This window comes from Scyliorhinus canicula, chromosome 4, assembly GCF_902713615.1.
Source record: "Scyliorhinus canicula chromosome 4, sScyCan1.1, whole genome shotgun sequence".
NCBI lineage: Eukaryota > Metazoa > Chordata > Chondrichthyes > Carcharhiniformes > Scyliorhinidae > Scyliorhinus > Scyliorhinus canicula.
The window spans coordinates 26,139,187-26,163,007 of record NC_052149.1 but is presented as its reverse complement, the minus strand read 5'-3'; the positions used below and the strand labels follow the sequence as shown (position 1 = coordinate 26,163,007).

The window sequence follows — 23,821 nt, the reverse complement described above, 5'->3', positions numbered from 1 at the left end:
TGTACCCCCTAGAAGCCTTCATGCCTTTAAAACAGAATCACGGAACTGTTATGGCGCAGAAGGTGGCCATCTGCCACTGTGTCTGCACCCACTCTCCAAATGAGCCTTATTTATATGACTTAGTGCCATTCTCCTGTCTTTCCCCCAGAACTCTGCATTGTCTCTAGGTCATCTAAAGATCCTTGGAGGCAGTTGCTTCCACACACTTCCAGGCAGTGCATTCCGGATCTGAACCACTCTCTACATAAGAATTTTTCTTACATCACATTTGCTTCTTTTGTGAATCACTTGTAAATCTGTGCTCTCTCCTCAATCCTGTTTCGATCCAAATGGTTTCTCCCGATCAATTGTGTCCAGTTTCACCATGATTTTGAACACATCTATCAAATCTCCTCTTATTCCTTCTCCTCTCTAAGGAGAACAGTCCCAATCTCTCCAATCCATCTTCACAGCTGAAGTTACTCATCTCTGGTAACATTCTTATGAACCACTTCTGTACTCTTGCCAATGCGTTCACATCTTTCCTATAGTGTGGCATCCAGAACAATACACAATACTCCAGGTTATGTCGAACTAGAAAGTCTGAAGTCATACCGACTCAAAACCTTTACTTCGGCTTCTCTCTCCACAGATGCTGCCAGACCTGCTGAGTTTATCCAGCATTTTCTGTTTTCGTTTGGAGGTCTAACTAGTGCCTTACATAAATTCAGCATAACCATCACGCTCTTGTGCTTTATGCCCATATTAAAACAAGCCCGGGATATTGTACGCTATAGAATGGAATAGAATAGAGCTTTATTGTCCACACAAAAGTGGAAATTTGTCTTTGACTTTACTTCTAGTGTAGCATTATAATCATTAGTTTAAAAACTGCACTCTCCACCTGTCCTGCAATGATCTATGCATATACGCCCAGGTCCCACTGCTCCTGCACTCACTTAAGAATTGTACCCCTTATTTTACATTGTCTCTCCATGTTTTTCTTAGCAAAATGCAGCACCTCACACTTACACATTGAACCTCATCTGCCACCTATCTTGAAGTTCTACACTGTCCTCCTCACCGTTTATAATACTTCCAGGTACCGTGTAATCTGCAAACTTTGAAATTGTCCTCTGCACACCATTTAGATCTTCCATTTTCCAAGGAATAGACTAATTCCTTGTTCAGCTTACCAAAATGCACCACCTCATTACAGAAGACTAGGAGCAGGAGTAGGCAATTTAGCTCCTCAAGCCTGCTCCACTATTCAATACGATCATGGCTATCTCATCACTATTTGAAAGAACGAGCCATTTCCATGTCCTTTTATTTGTTCTTAGCATGTGTGTCGCTGGCTGGACCAGCACTTGTCAATCCTTTAATGTTCTCCAAGGCGATGGTGAGCCACCTGCTTCCAACCGTTATAGTTCATTTGGTGCAGAGACACCCACAGTGCTATTAGGGAGCTCCAGGACGTATGACCCAAGGCAATGGAGCATCGGTAATATAGTTTCGAGTCAGAAGGGTACATGGCTTGGTGAGAAATCTGCAGGTGGCAGTGTTCGCATGTGACTGCTACACATGACCTAGGTGGTAGGTGTTGTAAATTTGGAAGGTGCTGTCAATGGAGCGTTGGAGACTTGTTTCTGTGCATTTTGTAACTGCTGCCGGTGGTGGAAGGAGTGAATGTTTAAGGTTGTGGATGAGGTGCCAATCAAGTGGGCTGCTTTATCTTGCATAGTATCAAGTTTTTTTCAGTGATGTTGGAGCTGCACTCATCAAGGCAAGTGGAATGCATTCCATCACACTGTTGACTTATGGATGGTGGACAGACTTTGGTAAATCATGTGAATTACTTGCTGTAGAATTACCAGCTTGAGCTTCTATCCCAGACTAAAATGGCTGGTCCAGTTAAGCTTTTTGTCAATGGTAAGCAGAGTGATGGTTGTATCTGCACAAAGTTGGAACTTCATTTAAGTACACATGGTACTGCTCCTGGCATACTTGTTTACACTCTGAATCAGGATTGGTCAACTGGCTTGATGGTAATGGGATATGCCAGGACATGGATGTCTGGTTTTCAGCTGGTAGATTAATTCTGAAACTCTTCCATTTAACAGTGGTAGCTTTGTAGACCATGGAGGGTCTCCTCAATATGAAGACACACCTTAATTTCCATTTTCACTCCTATCAATACTGTTACAGGCAGATTTATTTGTGACAGGTTAATTGCTAAGGGTTGGTTCTCTCGCCACCACTTGCCCAGTTTGGCAGAACTAATTTTCAAGACTTAGTTAGCAATGGTGCTACTGAGTCTCCCTTGATGGTTAGGGGACTTTTAGTGTCCATCAGAATTCATCTGTGCCTTTGCTGCCCTCAGTACTTCTTGAAAATAATGTTTAACATGGAGCAGTACCGGTTCATCAGGTGAAGCTGGATAGTAGGTGGCAATTGTCAGAACTTTCCTTGCCTGTGTTTGACCCAATGCCATGAGACGTCTTGAGTTGTGGAGCAAAGTTGAGGACTCCCTGAGCTACTTGCTCCAGAATGTGTCCTAGTGTGCCGCCACCGCCCAGCACAGGAACAGGTCAGAGGTAGGGATGGTGATCTGTAGCCTGAGACATCGGCTAAAAGATATGATTTGGTGTATATGACTACACCAATGCACTGTGGGACAGCTTTCATAATTTTAGCACATGTCTTCAGATGTTAGTAAGGAGGACTTTACAGGGTTAAGCAGGCAGGGTGTCTTCAAGAAGTTGATGATTATAATGAACTTCCACTTTCATATATCATTATCATTTCTGATGCCGCGGGTTGATGCTGGGTGCTCAGTCCAATTTTCTCATTCTATTTTTCTAGTGGTTTGATCTAACAGAGTGGCCTACTAGGCCATTTAAGATGGTAATTAAGAGACAATCACACTGTGATGGATTTAGTCACATGCAAGCCAGAATAGGCAGGAGGACAGGTTTCCTCCCTGAAGAAGGTTACTGAGCCAATGTTTTTTTCCAACATTCCTATAGTTTAATGATTATTAATGAGACGAGCAAGTTTGTTCAAGTCTTCTTGTGATCCAAAAAAGACAATGAACTACACTCAACCCAAACCCTAGAATGTATGACTTACTAACTCAATAACTTCATTAATTTTAGAATGACCAATTATCGATACATCACAAGATTATAGGCACCCCAATAAAAGGGTATGGGTGTGGCATTCCTTCCAAATTTGCCAAGAATAATTTCCAAACAGTAGCTTGTACCAAGTCACAATATCACTCTGGCAACTTGACCAAAAACCACCCTTAAATTCAAAATCCAGCTTCCCACCCCCAAATGGTGGGGTTTCCCAGGAGACATGCGGCCTGGTACTGGCCGGGTCTTCCGGTCCTGCCAAAGTTGCAGCAATTATTTGCCACACCACCATCGGAGAACTTAAGGCGGGGGTTGACTTCTGTGGGACCAGAAGAACTTGCTGGCAGGAAGGTCTAGAAAATTCCACCCATTAGTTTCATCTTTGTCATTGCTAATAACATTTGTGAACACCAAGCATTAATTTAATCATATATATTTTGTTTCTACACTTACTGGAAATTTAGTCAGTGGATCATGAAATACATACGTGGATACAGAAAATAACAAGACAATGGATGAGGAAGACAAACAATGTTAGAACAACGAACAAAACCAACTTGCTCTGCAAACAGAAGTATGAAGAAAAGATTTGTAAAAAAACAAATAATTACCTCATCATTTAGATTGCTAACCAAAAGAACACTGTGGTTGGCAGAAGCAACTCCAGACATTGCTACACGCCCTGCAGCTGCTGCAGCAGCTGCAGCAGCACCAGGCATAGCCAATGGGCTCAGGGATCCTGGAACAGCTGCAACAGAAGACAATATATTTTAAAAATAAAATAAACTAATTTCACTCGGAAGAAAACACTCCATATAACAACCGGTTTTGGGTTTGAAGCAAGTCTATTCACCCAACAGAATTCTATGTTCCATTTTTTGATTCTCCACATGTGCTGATTGAAGCGACTACTGAGGTGCTACAGTTGGCCTCAGCGACCCAAGTCAGGTAACAGAAAATTGGCAAGAACTGCTACTGTCACTGGTGGTTTGTGTATGCTGGATGCAAACTGGGTTTGGTTTGTCTTAAAAGTTTCTGTGGACAATATTTACTGTTGAAGGTCATGCATGAGTAAGGCTACTCAGAGGAGATAGGTGGTACCTGTAAAACCTCAGCTCACGAATGAATTGATGTTCCCAGTCATGGAAGGTAAATAAAAACTGATGGCAAGAAAAGTCATCAGAGTGGATAACTATCAAAAATTCAATTGACTGGTTACAGTGGGATTGCACACACATTTCCTCAAAAACACCCCCATGTTCTTTGCTGGTAGAGGCAGTATGGTCGATATAAACTAACAAGAAGTTACATTGTGTACCTTGTGATGCCCTATTATGCATTTTCTTTTCTTCCCTTTTCTTCCCATGTACTCAATGATCTGTTGAGCTGCTCACAGAAAAATACTTTTCACTGTACCTCGGTACACGTGACAATAAACAAATCCAATCCAAAGTAAAATCAGGTGAGAAAGAAAAGTCAACAGTAAAGAAGCTCAATTTATTCCAAACAAGGTAACTGTCGTCACTTTCATCAGCATTCTCTCTCCATTGCTCAGCATCCACATTCAAGATACTGTGGTTCCTCGCAATTAAGGTGCTTGACAAGCAGCCTATTTCTTTAGGTAAGTAGTCTGTATTAACAGCGGAAGTTTAAAAAAAGCTCAATAGTATGCAGAATTTTAGAAATGCTGTATTTTGAAAGTTTACCAAGCCAACTCTTGGGTATGATAAATGTTTATGTGATCAATACAATCAGTAAGCTGGATACTATCTTGTTTATAGGTGCATACTATGATGCTCTGCAGGTCTATATGCTGTTCAGTACAATGGCCTGAAGTTCCAAGGACAATAATTCAAAAATGCATTGTCTATTTTTCATTTATCTAATCGATATTGTGTCAGTTTTACCTACAAGAAAAAAAACCCTGTACTTTAAATGCAGGCTTATTAATATTACAATTGCAACTCGAACCTGCAGTCTGTGCAAAGCCTATGGAACTTGGAAATCCAGATCCTCCACTGTATGGACCAGACATCATTCCTCCTGGAGTACCTAACAAATAGAAGGCACAAAAAAAAACTTTTAAAAAAATCACTCAATTATGCAAAAGACCGAAAGCGTGTTATTTTAGATTAACATGTCCATTGTTATTTTTTTAAAACGAAGTCCATACAAATATGTAATACACAACGATAGATTTGAAACAAAAGCAGAAAATACTGGACAATGTCAGCAGGTCTGACAGCATCTGTGGACAGAGAGAGAGCCAACGTTTTGAGTCTGGATGACGCTTTGTCAAAGCTCAGATATGAATATTTGAATATATTTGCATAGATTTGAACATGTTATATCCATTTCACATAGAAGTAACACTTCTCAAAGAGATGGAAACTTGGTCCTATAAGTCTATATCTTAAATATGCATTCCACTGTAAGCCTCAATTTAATCTTCCAGATACATTGTGGTTACAAGTGTAGGTCAAAGGTTGGGAACTCTGTGGCGAGTATCTCACCTCCACAAGGTCTGTCCACCATCTGCAAGGTGCACATCAGGAGCGTGATGGAATACTCCCAACTTGTCTGGATAAATGCAGCTACAAAAATATTCAAAATGTTTGCCACCCCATAAATTAGTTCCCTCCTCTACTGGTACACATTCGTACCAGTATGTACCATCTACAAGATCCACTGCAACAACTCGCCACCAAGGCTCCTTCAATGGCATTTTCCAAGTCCACAACCTCTACCATCTAAAAAAATAAGGTTCACTTCCAAGTCACACCCCATCCCGACTTAGAACTACATTGCCATTCCTGCACAGTAAAATTCCTAGAACTCGCATTGATGCAGCAAGTGATTCAAGGCGGCCCTGCTCAAGGGCAATCAGGCATAAGCAATAAATACTAACTTTGTCAGCAACACTCATCACAAGAATGAATGAAAAAAAAAAGTCTGCCTTCCAGGACAAATCAGCAATAGGGAACATGTCCTCATGTCAGCTCCATGCCAAAAACAAGGATTGTAACTGCCACATGACAGTGCTGCAGTCCAATTAATTTGAGTGACCGAGCTGAGGGATTGACCATATTCACACTACCTAAGTGTTTGAAATATCAAATAAGTCCCAAACAAGATCATGGGCAGTACGGTGGTTAGCACTGCTGCCTCATCCAACAGGGACCCGGGTTCAATTCCAACACAAGTGACAGTCTATGTGGAATTTCCACATTCTTCCCGTGCCTTCGAAGGTTTCCTCCGTGTGCTCCGGTTTCCTCCCACATCCAAAGATGCGCAGGTTAGGTGAATTGGTCATGCTAATATTGTCCAAAAGGTTAGATGGAGTTACAGAGATAGGGGCGGGGATTGGACCTAGGTAGGGCGCTCCATCGGAGCAAGAGCTGGTGCAGACTCGATGGGCCAAATGACCTCCTTTTGCACTGTAGGAATGCCATGATATTACGTGTACAATGAACAAAAGTACTTTCTTAAGACTACTCCAATGGTTGGCCTGCTTCTGTGCTGTAAAACTGTGTAATTAACCTAACAGGTCCATACTGGTGTTTATGTTCCACCCAAACCTCCTATTCAATCTAACTATCATCAAATCTTTTAAATCATTTTTCGGCTCATGTTTTTATCTAGCTTCCCTTCAAATGTATCAATGGTAATTCTTTCAATTATTTCTTCTGGTATGGATCCACACTCGAACCATTCTGATATCTCTTAAATTTCCCATTGGGTTGATTATGTATCATCTTATACTTAGTGTCCCTAGTTCTGGTCCTTTTACACAAAGAAACGTCTGTCCTATCAAACATTTGCATCGTCAACCTCTACATGTTTTTTTCCCTCAAGTAGGCAGCCTCAGCCTGTTCAAATTTTCCTAATAGGTACCATCTCTTAATTCTGATATAATTCTAGAAACTGATTTTATGCACATTCTCCAGTGCCTCGATCAGAACTGTTCACACTACAAAGTGTTTAACCAAGATACTATACATGCCTGATGTAACTTGTTGCTTTCAATTTGATCCTGCAAGAAAAAGTCCATTGCTTTGTTTCTATTTTAAATGAGGTGTACTAACCTGCATCACTACTTTTAGTGACTTGCTCCTCCACCTCTTTGAGTTTCCAAGAAGTATGGGGCATTCACATTCTTCTTAACAAAATGTATCACATACACTCATTCTTAATGGTTAATTTGTCAATTACACACTGATTCTGCATGTTTATTAATATCTTCCTGTATTTTATTGCAATCCTCATCTTTATTAACCATATTCCCCATCAACCCTCCTCTTTATTCTCCCCACCTCCACCATTTGGCGCTGTCCACAAATTTTGAAATTGTACTGCTGACCAAATTATTTATTTGAATGGTGAACAATGGGCCCATCTTGGATCCTTGCAGAATACCGCCAGTGTGAGTACTAGCTACTTTTAACCACAAAGCTTTTCTCTGTCCCCAGCTTGCAATCCCTTGCGACTTGCCCTTAATCAATATGCTCTGACCATAGTCAATTTCCTTAGCGCCTGAAACATCAAATATGTCTCAGGCAAGATCACTTTTTTATATTAAGTACACGATAAACAAAAATACTTTCTTAAGGCTACTCCACGATTGGCCTGCTTCTATCCATTCTTATTTGTTCTTAATCAATATGCTCTGACCTTAGTCAACTTCTCTTCCAATTACTCCAAAATGTATTTTTAAAATGGTTGCACCGGAGATCATTTATAAAGAATCAGACCAACATTGCACCCTTTCAATCCATCAATTTGGATGTGCTGGCTTTAATTATGTTGCCTAAATAGTGAATTCTGAGGAAAAACCTTGGTGAATAAAGAGCTCTCAAACCAAACCATGGAGATCTGTAACTATAAACTAATCTATCAGGAGACATAAAACCGGCAAAGACTCGGTGTCAACACCCTCACATCATCAGTGTATATAAGTCAACAATCCTTGAATCACCGTCAATCCCCTTTTAAAAATTAGCCAAATGATGGAACAGAACAAAAACCCAAGAACCTCAACAATTCTTTATCAAATCTTTGGGCATGCCTTACGCCATGGTGTGCAAAAAATACATGTACATTAATTTTTCTAGTCATACATTCCTCAAGTGATTTCTCAAAATATATTCTCACAAAATCAAATAAATAAATAAGGTTAGCTAGACAGGGATGTGCGATCAGTGTGCTGTAACTTTGGAAGGGGGGAGTTGAGTGTTCTTACAGGGAACAGATCAGTCCGAGGGGAAGTCGTTGAGGTGTCTTGTAGCTGTGGGGAAGAAGCTGTTCCTATATCTGGATGTGCGGGTCTTCAGACTGCCTACTGCCTGATGGAAGGGTCTGGAAGAAGGCAATGCCTGGGTGGGAGGGTCACTGATAATGCTGTCTGCCTTCCTGAGGCAGCGGGAGGTGTAGACAGAATCAATATGGGGGTGGCAAGTTTGTGTGATGCGCTGGGCTGAGTTCACCACACTCTGCAGTTTCTTGCGATCTTGGACCGAGCAGTTGCCATACCAAGCTGTGATGCAGCCGGATAGGATGCTCTGTGTCGAAGTTTGTGAGAGTCGATGCAGGCATGCCAAATTTCTTAAGCTTCTGTAGGAAGTAGAGACGTTGTTGGGCTTTCTTGATTTGCATCAACGCGAGTGGACCAGGACAGACCGTTGGTGATGGTGACCCCCAGGAACTTAAAGCTATGGACGTTACAGGGCCATCAGGAAGGAGCAGAGTTACTTTCCATTATGATCAGGGGTAGGAGGGTGTGACTGAAAGACAAACAAGAATTGAGATCAAGGATATAGCATTGAAGGAGCCCGAGGCCTCGACTAACTGAAACAAGATAATGTCTACCTGTATGGATCTGATGAAAGGTTGCCGATCTGAAACGTTAACTACTTTCTATTAAAGTAAGACAAGTAGATGCGTTGCCTCCCGAAAATACACAAGGCCAACACACCAGGCTGTCCTATCGTATCAGGCAATGGGACCCTGTGTGAGAATCTCTCTGGCTACAGAGGGCATCTTGAAACCCATTGCACAAGGAACACCCAGCTTCTGTCGCGATACGACAGACTTCTTACAGAAACTCAGCACCCATGGACCAGTTGAACCAGGAACATTCCTCATCACAATGGACGTCTCGGCACTCTACACCAGCATCCCCAGACGACGGCATTGCTGCAACAGCCTCCGTACTCAACACGGACAACTGCCAATCTCCAGACGCAATTTTGCAACTCATCCACTTAATTCTGAATCACAACGTCTTCACCTTCGACAAGTTCTTCATCCAGACACACAGAACAGCCATGGGGACCAAATTCGTACCTCAGTATGCCAACATCTTCATGCACACGTTTGAACAAGACCTCCTCACCGCAAAGGACCATCAACCGACGTTATACACCAGATACATCAATGACAGTTTTTTACTTTGGACCAACGGCAAAAAAAAAATCACTGAAACGACCACACGATGACATCAATAAGTTCCATCCCACCATCAGACTCACCATGGACTACTCTCCAGAATCTGTTGCATTCTTGGACACACTCACCTGCATGAAGGACGGTCACCTCAACACTTCGCTTTACCGCAAGCCCACGGATAACCTCATGATGCTCCACTTCTCCTGCTTCGACTCTAAACACATTAAAGAAGCCATCCCCTATGGACAAGCCTTCCGTACACAGAGGATCTGCTCAGACGAGGAGGAGCGTAACAGACATCTATAGACACTGAAATATTCCCTCGTACGACTGGGATATCGATCGACAGTTCCAACGCGCCACTGCAAAAAACCGCACCGACCTCCGCAGAAGACAAACACGGGACAAAATCGACAGAGTACCCTTCGTCGTCCAGTACTTCGCTGGAGCGGAGAAACTACGACATCTTCTTCGCAGCCTTCAACATGTCATCAAAGAGGATGAACATCTTGCCAAGGCCATCCCCACTACTTGCCTTCAAACAACCACGCAACCTCAAACCATTGTTTGCAGCAAACTACCCAGCCTTCAGAACAGCGACAACACAACCCTGCCATGGCAATCTTTGAAAGACGTGCCAAAACATCGACATGGGTACCACCATCACACAGGAACACCACCCACCAGGTATGTGGTACATACTTGTGTGACGAGGCCAACATTGTCTACCTCATACTCTGCAGGAAAGGATGCCACGAAGTGTGGTACATTGACAAGACAATGCCGACGCTGCGACAACGGATGAATGGACATCGCGCGACAATCGCCAGGCAGGAATGTTCCCTTCCAGTCGGGGAACACTTCAGCAGTCAAGGGCATTCAGCCTCTGATCTTCGGGTAAGCGTTCTCCAAGGCGACCTTCAGGACATGCGACAATGCAGAATCGCCAAGCAGAAATTTATAGCCAGTTCCGCACACGAGTACGACCTCAACCGGGACCTTGGATTAATGTTACATTACATTCACCCCCCCCCCCCCCCCCCCCCCCCCCCAAACCATCTGGCCTGTGCTTGCGAAATCCTACCAACTGTCTTGGCTTGAGACAATTCAGACCTATTTAACCTGTGATCAACCCTCTCTCCAATTGCTGCATTTGGACCTGTAAAGACTTAACTGCCTGCAAAGACTCGCATTCAAAGTATCATATTGCATCTTTGACTTTGTTTATATGTATGTTTCTGGAACCTACCTCTTCATTCACCTGAGGAAGGAGCAGTGCTCCAACAGCTAGTGATTCGAAACAAACCTGTTGGGACTTTAACCTGGTGTTGTAAGACTTCTTACTGTACACACCCCAGTCCAACACCGGCATCTCCACACCACTTCTATTAAAGGGGAGCAGAACTAATTTAAAAAGAACAAAGAAAAGGACAGCACAGGAACAGGCCCTTCGGCCCTCCAAGCCCGTGCCGACCATGCTGCCCGTCTAAACTAAAATCTTCTACACTTTCTGGGTCCGTAACCCGCTATTCCCATCCTATTCATGTATTTGTCCAGATGCCCCTTAAACGTCACTATCTTCCCTGCTTCCACCACCTCCTCCGGCAGCGAGTTCCAGGCACCCACTACCCTCAGTGTAAGAAACTTGCCTTGTACATCTCCTTTAAACCTTGCCCCTCGCACCTTAAACCTATGCCCCCTAGTAATTGACCCCTCTACCCTGGTGAAAAGCCTCTGACTATCCACTCTGTCTATGCCCCTCATAATTTTGTAGACCTCTATCAGGTTGCCCCTCAACCTCCGTCGTTCCAGTGAGAACAAACCGAGTTTCTTCATTCGCTCCTCATAGCCAATGCCCTCCATACCAGGCAACATCCTGGTAAATCACTTCTGCACCCTCCACATCCTTCTGGTAGTGTGGCGACCATAATTGAACACTATACTCCCAAGTGTGGCCTAACTAAGGTTCTACACAGCTGTAACATGACTTGCCAATTCTTATACTCAACGCCCCGGCCAATGAAGACAAGCATTGCCATATGCCTTCTTGACTACCTTCTCCACCTGTGTTGCCCCTTTCAGTGACCCGTGGACCTGTAGATCTCTCTGACTTTCAATACTCTTGAGGGTTCTACCATTCACTGTATATTTCCTACCTGCATTAGACCTTCCAAAATGAATTACCTCACATTTGTCCGGATTAAACTCCATCTGCCATCTCTCCGCCCAAGTCTCCAAACAGTCTAAATCCTGCTGTATCCTCGGACAGTCCTTAGCGCTGTCCGCAATTCCACCAACCTTTGTGTCGTCTGCAAACTTACTAATCAGACCAGTTACATTTTCCTCCATATCATTTATATTCTACGAACAGCAAAAGTCCCAGCACTGATCCCTGCAGAACACCACTAGTCACAGCCCTCCAATTAGAAATGCACCCTTCCATTGCTACTCTCTGCCTTTTATGACCTAGCCAGTTCTGTATCCATGATGCCAGCTCACCCCTGATCCCGTGTGACTTCACCTTTTGTACCAGTCTACCATGAGGGACTTTGTCAAAGGCCTTACTGAATTCCAGATAGACAACATCCACTGCCCTACCTGCATCATCAAGTTAGTGAGACACGACGTCCCCTTCACAAAACAATGCTGCCTCTCACTAATACGTCCATTTGCTTCATAATGGGAGTAGATCCTGTCTCGAACAATTCTCTCCAGTAATTTCCCTACCACTGACGTAAGGCTCACCGGCCTGTAGTTCCCTGTATTATCCTTGCTACTCTTCTTAAACAAAGGAACAACATTGGCTATTCTCCAGTCCTCCAGGACATCATCTGAAGACTGAGGATGCAAAGATTTCTGTCAAGGCCTCAGCAATTTCCTCTCTAGCCTCCTTCAGTATTCTGGGGTAGATCCCGTCAGGCCCTGGGGACTTATCTACCGTAATATTTTTCAAGACGCCCAACACCTCATCTCTTTGGATCTCAATGTGACCCAGGCTATCTACACACCCTTCTCCAGACTCAACATCCACCAATTCCTTCTCTTTGGTGAATACTGATGCAAAGTATTCATTTAGTACTTCGCCCATTTCCTCTGGCTCCACACATAGATTCCCTGCCCTTCAGTGGGCCAACCCTTTCCCAGGCTATCCTCTTGCTTTTTATGTACGTGTAAAAAGCCTTGAGATTTTGATCAACCCTATTTGCCAATGACTTTTTGTGGCCCCTTCTAGCCCTCATGACTCCTTGCTTAAGTTCCTTCCTACTTTCCTTATATTCCACACAGGCTTCGTCTGTTCCCAGCCTTCTAGCCCTGACAAATGCCTCCTTTTTCTTTTTGACGAGGCCTACAATATTTCTTATTATCCAAGGTTCCCGAAATTTGCCGTATTTATCTTTCTTCTGCACAGTAACATGCCGGTCCTGAATTCCTTTCAACTGACATTTGAAAGCCTCCCACATGTCAGATGTTGATTTACCCTCAAACATCCTCCCCCAATCTAGGTTCTTCAGTTCCCGCCTAATATTATTATAATTAGCCTTCCCCCAATTTAGCACATTCACCATAGGACCACTCTAATCCTTGTCCACCAGCACATTTAAACTTACTGAATTGTAGTCACTGTTCCCGAAATGCTCCCCTACTGAAACTTCTACCACCTGGCCGGGCTCATTTCCTAATACCAGGTCCAGTACAGCCCCTTCCCTAGTTGGACTGTCTACATATTGTTTTAAGAAGCCCTCCTGGATGCTCCTTACAAACTCTGCCCCATCTAAGCCCCTAGCACGAAGTGAGTCCCAGTCAATATCGGGGAAGTTGAAGTCTCCCATCACAACAACCCTGTTGTTTTTATTTGTTTCCAAAATCTGTCTACCTATCTGCTCCTCTATCTCACGCTGGCTGTTGGGAAGCCTGTAGTAAACCCCCAACATTGTGACATTCTTATTCCTGATCTCTACCCATATAGCCTCGCTGCCCTCTGAGGTGTCCTCCCGTAGTACAGGGGTGATATTCTCCATAACCAGTAGCGCAGCTCTTGCACCCCTTTTACATCACCCTCTATCCCGCCTGAAACATCTAAATCCTGGAAAGTTTTGCTGCTAATCCTGTCCTTCCCTCAACCAGGGCTTTGTAATGGCAATAACATCATAGTTCCAAGTACTAATCCAAGCTCTAAGTTCATCTGCCTTACCAATAATACGTCTTGCATTAAACCATACACACTTCAGGCCACCAGCCCCGCTGTTTTAGCAACATCTCCCTGTCTGCTCTTCCTCAGAGCCATACTGGCCCTATTCCCCAGTTCTCCCTCAATGCTTTCACCTTCTGACCTATTGCTCCAGTACCCACCCCCCTGCCATACTAGTTTAAACCCTCGCGTGTGACACTAGCAAACCTCGCGGCCAGGATATTTATGCCTCTCCAGTTTAGATGCAACCCGTCCTTCTTATACAGGTCACACCTGCCCCGGAAGAGCTCCCAGTGGTTCAGATAACGGAAACCCTCCCTCCTACACCAGCTGTTTAGCCACATGTTTAGCTGCTCTATCTTCCTATTTCTAGCCTCACTGGCACGTGGCACAGGGATTACAACCCTAGAGGTCCTGTCTTTTAACTTTCTGCCTAGCTCCCTGAACTCCTGCTGCAGGACCTCATGTCCCTTCTTGCCCATGTCGTTAGCACCAATATGTACAATGACCTCTGCCTGTTTGCCCTCCCCCTTCAGGATGCCCGCTACCCGTTCGGAGACATCCTGGACCCAGGCACCAGGGAGGCAACATGCCATTTTGGAGTCTCTTTCACATCCACAGAAGCACCTATCTGTGCCCCTGACTATGGAGTCCCCTATGACTATTGCTCTTCTGCGCTTTGACCCTCCCTGCTGAACATTAGAGCCAGCCGTGGTGCCACTGCTATGGGTGCTGCTGTTTTCACCTGTTAGGCTATCCTCTCCCCCCTGACAAACCCCCAACCAGTGGGGGACAATTAAGCAATAACCTCCTCAACCTGACCCCCGGCCCGAAAACAACCCAAACCACCTCACCCAATGTGCAACTTCCTCACTCCTCACCCTCACCGTGTCGACTCCCCCACCGCCCCGCTCCCCATGTCCCACTCCCCCACAAAGTCCGAACACATGCCCTCCGAAATCCTGTTGACTTACCTTAAGACACTCTCCTTCTACCTGACCTGTTGTTTTCGAAGGAAATTTAAAATCATATGCTTTGCCGTAAAAAGGTTGGGTGTCCACATTCACTGAAATTCATTTGCACTTCGATGCCGAAGCCAGGGACCTGCTGTGCTGCTTGAATATTACCTGCCCTGAGTTAGGAAGGTCGGTTAAGAGACGCGCTTGTGCAGTTTAGCACAGTTAAGTTGGTATGGAGTTCCAATTCACCGCTGATTGCCAATCCGACAAAGTTTGGGTCCATCAGTACAAATTATAGTTTTCTATAAAAAATATCTGGAAAAAAAGACATTCATTTATTACATGCTATTTTTTCTTACCAAGCAAGGAGCTCTCTTTAGCAAATGCTGCAGCAATTGCAGGATCCATAGACGACTGCCCATCTCCTGACGGAAGATCTGGACGGGTGTAGTCACGACTTTTATCATTATTGTATTTTACATTCAAATTCACCAGTTTTGAAAAATCAATCCGAAGAGTACAGCAAGCATTATAAATGTTCTGACCATCGAGAGCCTGTAAAAATTAATTAACATGGATAATCAGTTGAGGAAGAATCAGAAGCATACAAATGTTTTGTCACAAAGGTCAGAGAGATACAAAAATCTATCATACCTTTAATAATTCTTTTATAACCTTCAATACGATTATAAATGACAGACTTCTTTTTAAAAACAAGTAGTCACTGGTTTCATTTTGACAGTTAAATTAGGAAAAAAAATTAGAATGAATTATTTCAATTTAAATAATATCTTCTGACACAAACGTTCCACAATTAATTATTCTTGGAGTAGGATGACATTATACAAGCAGATGATGAGAAAAAGGGCAAGAAAATGGTGTTTTGCTAAGATACCACAATAGATCATCTTAAATCAGTTTTATTACAGTGCGATGAATATGCTGGTCAGAAGAGACCAGGTCTCAATTTCCCAATCAGTATCTGGCTAGAATTTTTCTTTCTCCCCTTTTATTCCAAATTTTTTCACTCCCTCTCCTAGCCATGATAGGATATCTCTCGTCTTCCACCTCATTAGTCTTCACATCCAATAGATAATACTGCCATTTCCATTGCCACGTGGTTCTGCCACCACGAAGCACATCCCCCCCCCCCCCCCCCCCCCCCGTTTCAACATTATGAAGGGGCAATTCCCTCCTCAGCATCCTGGTTCAAGCCTCAATCATTCCCAACATGGCATCGATCCATGCAAGTGCAAGAGATGCAACAGCTACCCTTGAACACCTCTCTCCTCACTATCCATGGCTCTAAATATTCTTTCCAGGTGAAACACCAATGTGTATTTCTTTCAATATAGTATACTGTATTTGTTGCTCACAATGCTATCTGTTCTACACTGGAGATCAATCACAAATTGGGTGAACTCCCAGCCGCCTATCATTTTAATTCTCCATCTTTTTCGTAAACTGAGCGGCATGGTAGCATAGTGATTAGCACTGCAGCCTCACAGCTCCAGGGACCCGGGTTCAATTCCAGCTTTGGCCATCTGCCTGTGTGGAGTTTGCACATTCTCCCAATATCTGCTTGGGTTTCCTCTGGGTGCTCTGGTTCTCCCACAGTCCAAAGATGTACAAGTTAAGTGGATTGTCGTACAGTACATCTTCTGATTAGATGCTTTACAGTCTTCAGGACTCAACAGTTCTACAATTTCAGATTGTAGCCTCTGTGCTCAATTTGTTTCTGTTTTCTTTACATGTTTCCGTCTTACTCTTGTTTTTGATTTTGCTCATCATTGTCATCCACACCTCCTTATGTATTTTTTGTTTAATTGTCCTGTTAAAACTCCTATTCGACCCTTGCCACCAACTCCTTTGGCAGTTATTTCATCTGTCTTCCAACCCACCACAGACATTTCCTCTTGTTTTTTTTCTATCCTCCTCCATTTCACTTGCTCTTGATTTCACTTGATTTATTACATTTCTAACTCTAAAGCTCATCAACATAATAATAATAATCGCTTATTGTCACAAGTAGGCTTCAATGAAGTTACTGTGAAAAGCCCCTTGTCGCCACATTCCGGCGCCTGTTCGGGGAGGCTGGTACAGGAATTGAACCTGCGCTGCTGCCTGCATTACAAGCCAGCTATTCAGCCCAGTGTCCTAAACCAGATCAAAAGTTGATAAATGCAACAAGTTGATATATACAGTAGTCCCCCGTTATACCGCGCTCCGCAATACCGCGGTTCGCGATATACCGCGGGGGGGCTTATGGACCCCAACTGTCAGTTGTGTCAATTTCAGCGGCCGGCTCACTTTGATCCGGAGAGGGAAGCTGCTCTCTCACTGAAACAATCAGCCGGCCGCTGAAATTGACACTGCCGGCTGCTCTCTCCCTCCAATCCAACTTTTAAGTTTTAATGTTTCTGATTGGAGGGAGAGAGCAGCCGGCAGTGTCAATTTCAGCGGCCGGCTGATTGTTTCAGTGAGAGAGCAGCTTCCCTCTCCAGATCAAAGTGAGCCGGCCGCTGAAATTGACACTGCCGGCTGATTGGAGGGAGAGAGCAGAGAACACAGGAGGAGGTCATACGGGCCTCTGCAAGACCAGCATGGTCTCACATCGCCCCTCCCCTCTGTAGCTGGGGTTCAGGCTGTGGCTGCTGGGGTACAGGCTGTGGCTCCTGGGGTACAGGCTGTGGCTGCTGGGCTTCAGGCTGTGGCTGCTGGGGTACTGTGGCTGCTGGGGTACAGGCTGTGGCTGCTGGGGTTCAGGCTGTGGCTGCTGGGGTACAGGCCGTGGCTGCTGGGGTACTGATTGGAGGGAGAGAGCAGCCAGCAGTGTCAATTTCAGCGGCCGGCTGATTGTTTCAGTGAGAGAGCAGCTTCCCTCTCCGGCCGCTGAAATTGACACTGTTTTAATTAGATCCACGATGGGGGTTTTAAATTTATTTAAAAAGCTATGCTAGCGCTTCCCATTGTGAGTCTACGGGGGTCTGACCTCTCCCCCCGCCCCCCGTAGACTCACAAGGGGAAGCGCTAGCATAGATTTTTAAATAAATTTAAAACCCCCATCGTGGATATCCGCGGCTCGGATGCAACGCGGGTGGCTGTCTTGGACCCCAACACCCGCGTTATAAAGAGGGACTACTGTATTGTATCATGTTCCTGATACAGTAATGTTTTAAAAGCCTGGTTTAGGGTGTGTGCATATATATCTGCTGCAGTAATATTTTTAAAATCTTGGTTTAAAAGTCAGACAGACTTTATGGCTCCAAACGGTGCAATTAAGCGGTTGGAAAAGTTAGATCATCATTCTCTATGTTTAAAATGAGAAGCCTCATGGGATTTTGTTATGTTTTCTGGGGATTCCCTAAGGAATAGATAATTAGAGACATTGGGCCCAATTCTCCCAAAACATTTAAAGTTAATTCTTGGAGGGTATATCAGGACGTTTCCCGCCGGCTCTACCAGTGATTTCCCCACCGCTAGTCACTTTTCTGGGCTCTGGGGTGTTTCTCACTGGTTTAGCCCACACGTATAATTTTTTTTAGCACTTGGGAGCTGAACTCTGAGATCGGGCCGCGATTTTGGACGGGTGCCCCGATCTCTTAAGTGAGCTTGAGGGTCCCCCACAGCCCTACCCATGGGCAATGTCACCCCCACAGACATGGAAACAACCCCCCCCCCCCTCAAAAGTGAGGACATCCCGCTATGGGGACCCCCTCTTCAGCACCCACCCCCTTCCTTCTAGGACCCCCATCCATCACCCACCAACCCTTCAAGAGGTCCCTACTTGCATGCCCTGCATGCTCCCCCCCCCCCCCCCCCCCATCATCCTCATTTCATGGGCGTGGCACCCTTGCCCTCTGACCCTTGACAGTGCCACCCTAGCAGCCAGGCAGTGCTGGCTCGGCAGTGCCATGGTGCCCGTGTTCCAGGAATCCACCCTGCACTTACCCTGATCACCCTGGGGTATCCAATGGCCTGGGAGACCCCCCCGAGGTGCCAATCCACCTGGTCCATGTTTGTGTGGAGCAGCACTGATTGGCGCCCGGCTGCAGAGGCTGATGAATCGAGGGAGGCCCCTGGATTCCACACAGGTAGGTCACAAATAGGTTTCCGACTTACTTCCACAAGTGTCATTTGGTGCCGCCCTTTGGGACAGGGTCCGACTCAGACTTCTCGGGGGACTCCGAAGAATCTCGTGAGGCGCAGAGCCTATCGAGAGACTCGCTGGAGGCCTTTCCCGATATTCTCTGGCCACGTTGCGCTCAAGTGAGAGCCCAATGCGGCCGGAGATTCGCGCCCATTGTGTTCAAACTTAAGTAGGGATTTGAGTGGAATACAAATGAGGAAACAAAGGGAGGAGCAGGTCTGCAGGAGGCAGTGTAGTTTTAGTTTCTGGAAGCTGTGGCAAGGCTATCAGATTCAGCATTCATCTGACAGGCAGGATTGTGAAGGTTGTTTGTTGAAAGGATATCCCTTTCTCTCTTGCAGCAGTCTTTCGAATAACTTTCTAGCCAGAGAACGGCAGGTAACCCTGTGTTTCTGACCTGTGATTGAATGAATGAAAATGAATGAAAATCGCTTATTGTCACGAGTAGGCTTCAATGAAGTTACTGTGAAAAGCCCCTAGTCGCCACATTCCGGCGCCTGTCCGGGGAGGCTGGTACGGGAATCGAACCGTGCTGCTGGCCTGCTTGGTCTGCTTTAAAAGCCAGCGATTTAGCTGAGTGAGCTAAACCAGCCCCGGATAGAGAAAGTAAAGTTTTCCATTTATCGTTCAGCATTGTTTAACTGATACAAGTCGAGTATCTGTTATTTGAAAAGCTCTGAAATCCACTGAGTGCTCAGTGTCGGTTGTTCCTAGCACTGTGTCTCATTCCTGTGGCCGAACACACATGCGTGTGTATCCTACGTGTCTGTTACACCTAAAAAGTTGCACCCGGTACCTGATTTAGTGTCAGGAGGGAAGCCGCTTACCCCCAGTCTGACACAGCACTGACTGGCAGCTCTGAGCTGCGCCGAGGGTCTCTGCAGCTTGGTGTTCCAAAATCCAAAAAATTCCAGAATCCAAGACCCTCTCAGCCCCAAACATTTTGAATAAGGGGTACTCAACCTGTAATTGTAAGGTATATTTCTATGATGTTCAGGTAGTTCAATACTGTGCTAATAATAGTTTGTTTTAATACACCATATCCCTGTGTATGTGTGGAATCACTCCTGAAGCGAAGTATCATTTCCTTACAGTTTTACAAATAAAAAACATGATTGGGGTTTTGGCCTGGTATCCGAGCAAATGTCGGGGTCTGGTCCAGGATCGTAATAAAATAAATTGCAGTGTTCAACCGCTTGAGCTTGCGCCACCATTCAAGATCATGGCTGATCTGATTGTGGCCTCCTGCCTCCACCCTTCCCGCATAACCCTCAGGCCCTCTTCCAAACAGCTGTCTAACACAGCCTTGAATATATTGAACAACCCAGCCTCCAGTGCTCACTGGGGAATAGAATTATAAAGACTAACAGAGTTATGAGGAAAGAAATTCCTCATCTTGGTCTTAAATGAGAGACCCCTTATCTTTAAACTAAGCTTCCTAATTCTAGATCCCCCCCCCCCCCCCCCCCCCCCCCATGAGGGAAAACTGAGTAACTACTGTCAAACGCCTCCAGATTATTGTATGTTTCAATATAATCACCTCTCGTTCTACTAAATTCTAGTGAGCATAGACACAACCTACTCAACCTTTCTTCGTGAGACAACCCTTCATCTCAGGAACCAGATTAAACCTGCTTAGAACTGCATATTCCTCCTCAGTAAGGAGACCAAAACTGTACTGTATTCTAGGTGCAGTCTCACCAATGTCCTGTGCAGTTCTGCAAAATGTTCCTACTTTGATACTCATTCCCCTTGCAATAATGGCTAAAATTGTATCTGACTAATTACTTTGTGGATATGTGTGGCAACTTTTAGTGATTCATATTCAAGGACACCAGATCCTTCTGATGAGCAATATGCTGTAGTCTCTCTCTATTTAAATAATATTCTGTTTTCAACTCTTCCTGCCAAAGTGGACAACCTCTCATTTTCCCATATTTTACCGTTCTGCCAAAATTTTGCCCACTCACTTGACCTGCCCACATCCCTTTGTAGACTCCTTGTACCCTCCTCACAACTTACTTTCAAACCCATTTTTTGTATCATCAGCAGATTTGTCTACAAGGGGCAGTAACCCCTTCAATCCAAGTGATTAATATAGATTTCAAATAGTTGAGGCCCAGAACTGAGCCCTGTGGCACTCCACTAGTTAATTTGCCAATCCGAAAGCAATCCATTTATCCCCACCCTCGGTTTCCTGCTAGTTAGCCAACCATTCATCCGCAAAAAGACAACCATTAATGCTATGAGCTCTTATCTCATGCAGTAACTTTGTTTGGTTTCATGGCATGTGGGTGTTGCTGGCAGGGCCATCGTTTATTGCCATCCCCAATCACCCTTAAAATGTGTGGCTTGCTCGGCTGTTAGAAGTCAGTTAAAAGTTGACCACATAGGCAGGGACTCACTTTAGAAATCTGGGGTGCACGTTGCTCGAGATTGGGGGAGGGGGGGGTGTGTCCTGTACGTGCAACATTTCTAGTTTGGTGGGAAGGGTGAAAGCTGATCTGGCAAGGTGGAATGGTCTCCCTCTGTCACTGGCGGGTTGGATACAGGCGGTTAAAATGAACGAGCTGACGTGATTCCCGTTTATTTTTCAATGCCTGCCGATTTTCCTGCCAAAGGCATTTTTTAGAGAGATTGAAGGGATGATTACCTCGTTCATATGGGGAGGGAAGGTGGCCAGAATTAAAAAGGATCTACTACAGAGGGGAAGGCAGTAAGGGAGTTTGGGTCTTCCGAACCTGATGTATTATTACTGGGCGGCGAACGTGGAGAAGGTACGGAGCTGGGTCAGAGGGGTTGACTCCCAATGGGTCAGAATGGAGGAGAGTTTGGGTAGGGGGTTGGGCGCCAGCAAAAGCGCTGCTCCCGATGGCCCCGGGGAGATACTCAGGGAGTCCGGTAGTAATGGCTTCGTTGAGAATTTGGAGGTAGTTTCGACAGCACTTCGGGTTGGGGACAGGGTCAAGGGAAATGCCGATTCGGGGGGGAAACCAGAGATTTGAGACAGGGAAGTGGGATGGAAATTTTCGGAGATGGGAGGAGAAAAGAATTAGGACACTAAAAGATTTGTTTCTTGGGGTCGTTTTGCGGGATTGAAGGAGCTGGAAGCAAAGTATGGGCTGGAGCAGGGGGAAATATTTAGATACATGCAGGTTCAAGACTTTGCCAGAAAGGAGAGACAGAGCTTCCCAGTAGAGCCAGCTTCCACATTGCTGGAAGAGGTGCTGACGACAGGGGGAAAGGAGAACCTTCATGTGTCAATGGTGACTCTGGGTGATTCCTGATTCCTTTTTGTCATTTGTTTATGTTAACATGCGGGTAATGTCTGGGGTTTGGTGGGAGGATGGGATCATTGTTATGGATATGGGGATTGACATTACATTCGTTGCTCATTATTGTTTATTGTTGGGTGTAAATTTGGGAGAAAATGTGAAAAAGGAGAATAAAAAAATATTTTTTAAAAAGTTGACTGCATTGCTGTTAGTCTGTTGCTATATGTAGGCCAGACCGGGTACAGATGGCAGATTTCCCTCCCTAGAGAACATTAGTGAACTAAATGGGCTTTTATGACAACTCATAATTCATGGTCATCATTATGGAGACTAGCTTTATTTTCCAGTTTATTACTTGAATGTAAATTTCACCGGTTGTGATTGTGGGATTTGAACCCATGTCGCCAGAACAGTGGGCTTCTGGCTTACTCGTCCAATGTCATTACAACTGTGCCACAATTTCCCCCCACATTCAATGATCCAGCTTCCAATGCTCCCCATGGAAGAGAATACAAAATAATTTTATGTGCCACCTTACTGTATGCCTTTAGCAATTCAATTACACCACACCTAATGGTTCCCCTTCATCCACCCACCCTCCTTATGACACGCTCTTTACGAAAACCATGTAGACTCTGCCTGACATATTATGATTTTTCTGCGACTATCTCCTTAATAATGGACTCCAGCGTTATCCAATGGAAGATGTCAGGGTAGCTGTCCTTTAATTTCCTCCTGCCTCCTACTCTCCTTTCTTGAATAGAGGCGTAACATTTGCAGTTTTCCAATCCGATGGGATCTTTCTAGAATCTTAAGAGATTCTGAAAAAAAACAATGCATTGACCATCTCTGCAGACACTTGTTTTCAGACCCTAGGATGCAAGATATGACATCAGATCAAGGGGACTGTCAGTCTTCAGTTCCAATTATTTTTCTAGCACTTTCTCTCTAGTAATGCCAATTGTCTCAAGTTCCTCCCTCCCTTTTGCTTTGTGATTCCCTATCATTCTTGGGATGATTTTTGTATTGTCTTCTGTAAACAGATTCAAAATGCTCATCTTCGTTCTACCATTTTCTAATGGTAATGAGCAATGAATAATGCGTATATTAGCTACTCTCTTTTTCTATGCTTTTCAAAGCTTATTTCTTGCTCTCATTTTTCTCTTCCTTCTGTCAGCTCTTCAATTTCTCCCTTTGATGCTTTGTCACCTTTTGTTGGTTTCTAAAAGAATGCCAATCTTCTAATTTCCCACGAATCTTTCACAGCATTGTACACCTTTTCATTCAATTTGATACCATCCTTTAACTTCCGTTAGCCAAGATGGTACATCCATGTCAGTCTTTCTTTCTGAATGGAAGATATTTTTGTCTAAATGTGCAAAAATATATCTTAAATATCTGAAACTACTTTTCTACCACCATACCATAGAACCTATTTTCCCTTTCCTTTTTTTACAAACAATTTTATTGAGGTATTTTTGGCATTGTAAACAGTAACAATATGCATTAGTGTGCAGATACCAATTACAAAAAACATAGTGCAAATAACAGTACCACTCTCGCAGATAGACCCGCCTATTCTTCCCCTCTACTCTACACTATTCTACCCCCCCCTCCTGCCGACGATTAGTTCCCCGCGAAGAAGTCGATGAATGGCTGCCACCTCCGGGCGAACCCCAATAGCG

The 23,821-nt window shown here is 44.6% G+C and overlaps 1 protein-coding gene across 2 annotated transcripts in view; it reads right to left on the bottom strand.

Moving 5' to 3' along the window:
• Nucleotides 1–23,821, bottom strand: part of LOC119964435 (polypyrimidine tract-binding protein 2) — a 95,740-nt gene that overhangs the window by 8,559 nt on the left and 63,360 nt on the right. For both annotated transcript variants that reach the window (XM_038793911.1, XM_038793912.1), the window contains exons 8-10: nt 15,071–15,266; nt 5,091–5,171; nt 3,731–3,867 (exon numbers count right to left, since the gene is read on the bottom strand). In XM_038793911.1, the coding sequence (XP_038649839.1) occupies nt 3,731–3,867; nt 5,091–5,171; nt 15,071–15,266 (414 nt within the window). The remainder of the gene's footprint in view (nt 1–3,730; nt 3,868–5,090; nt 5,172–15,070; nt 15,267–23,821) is intronic.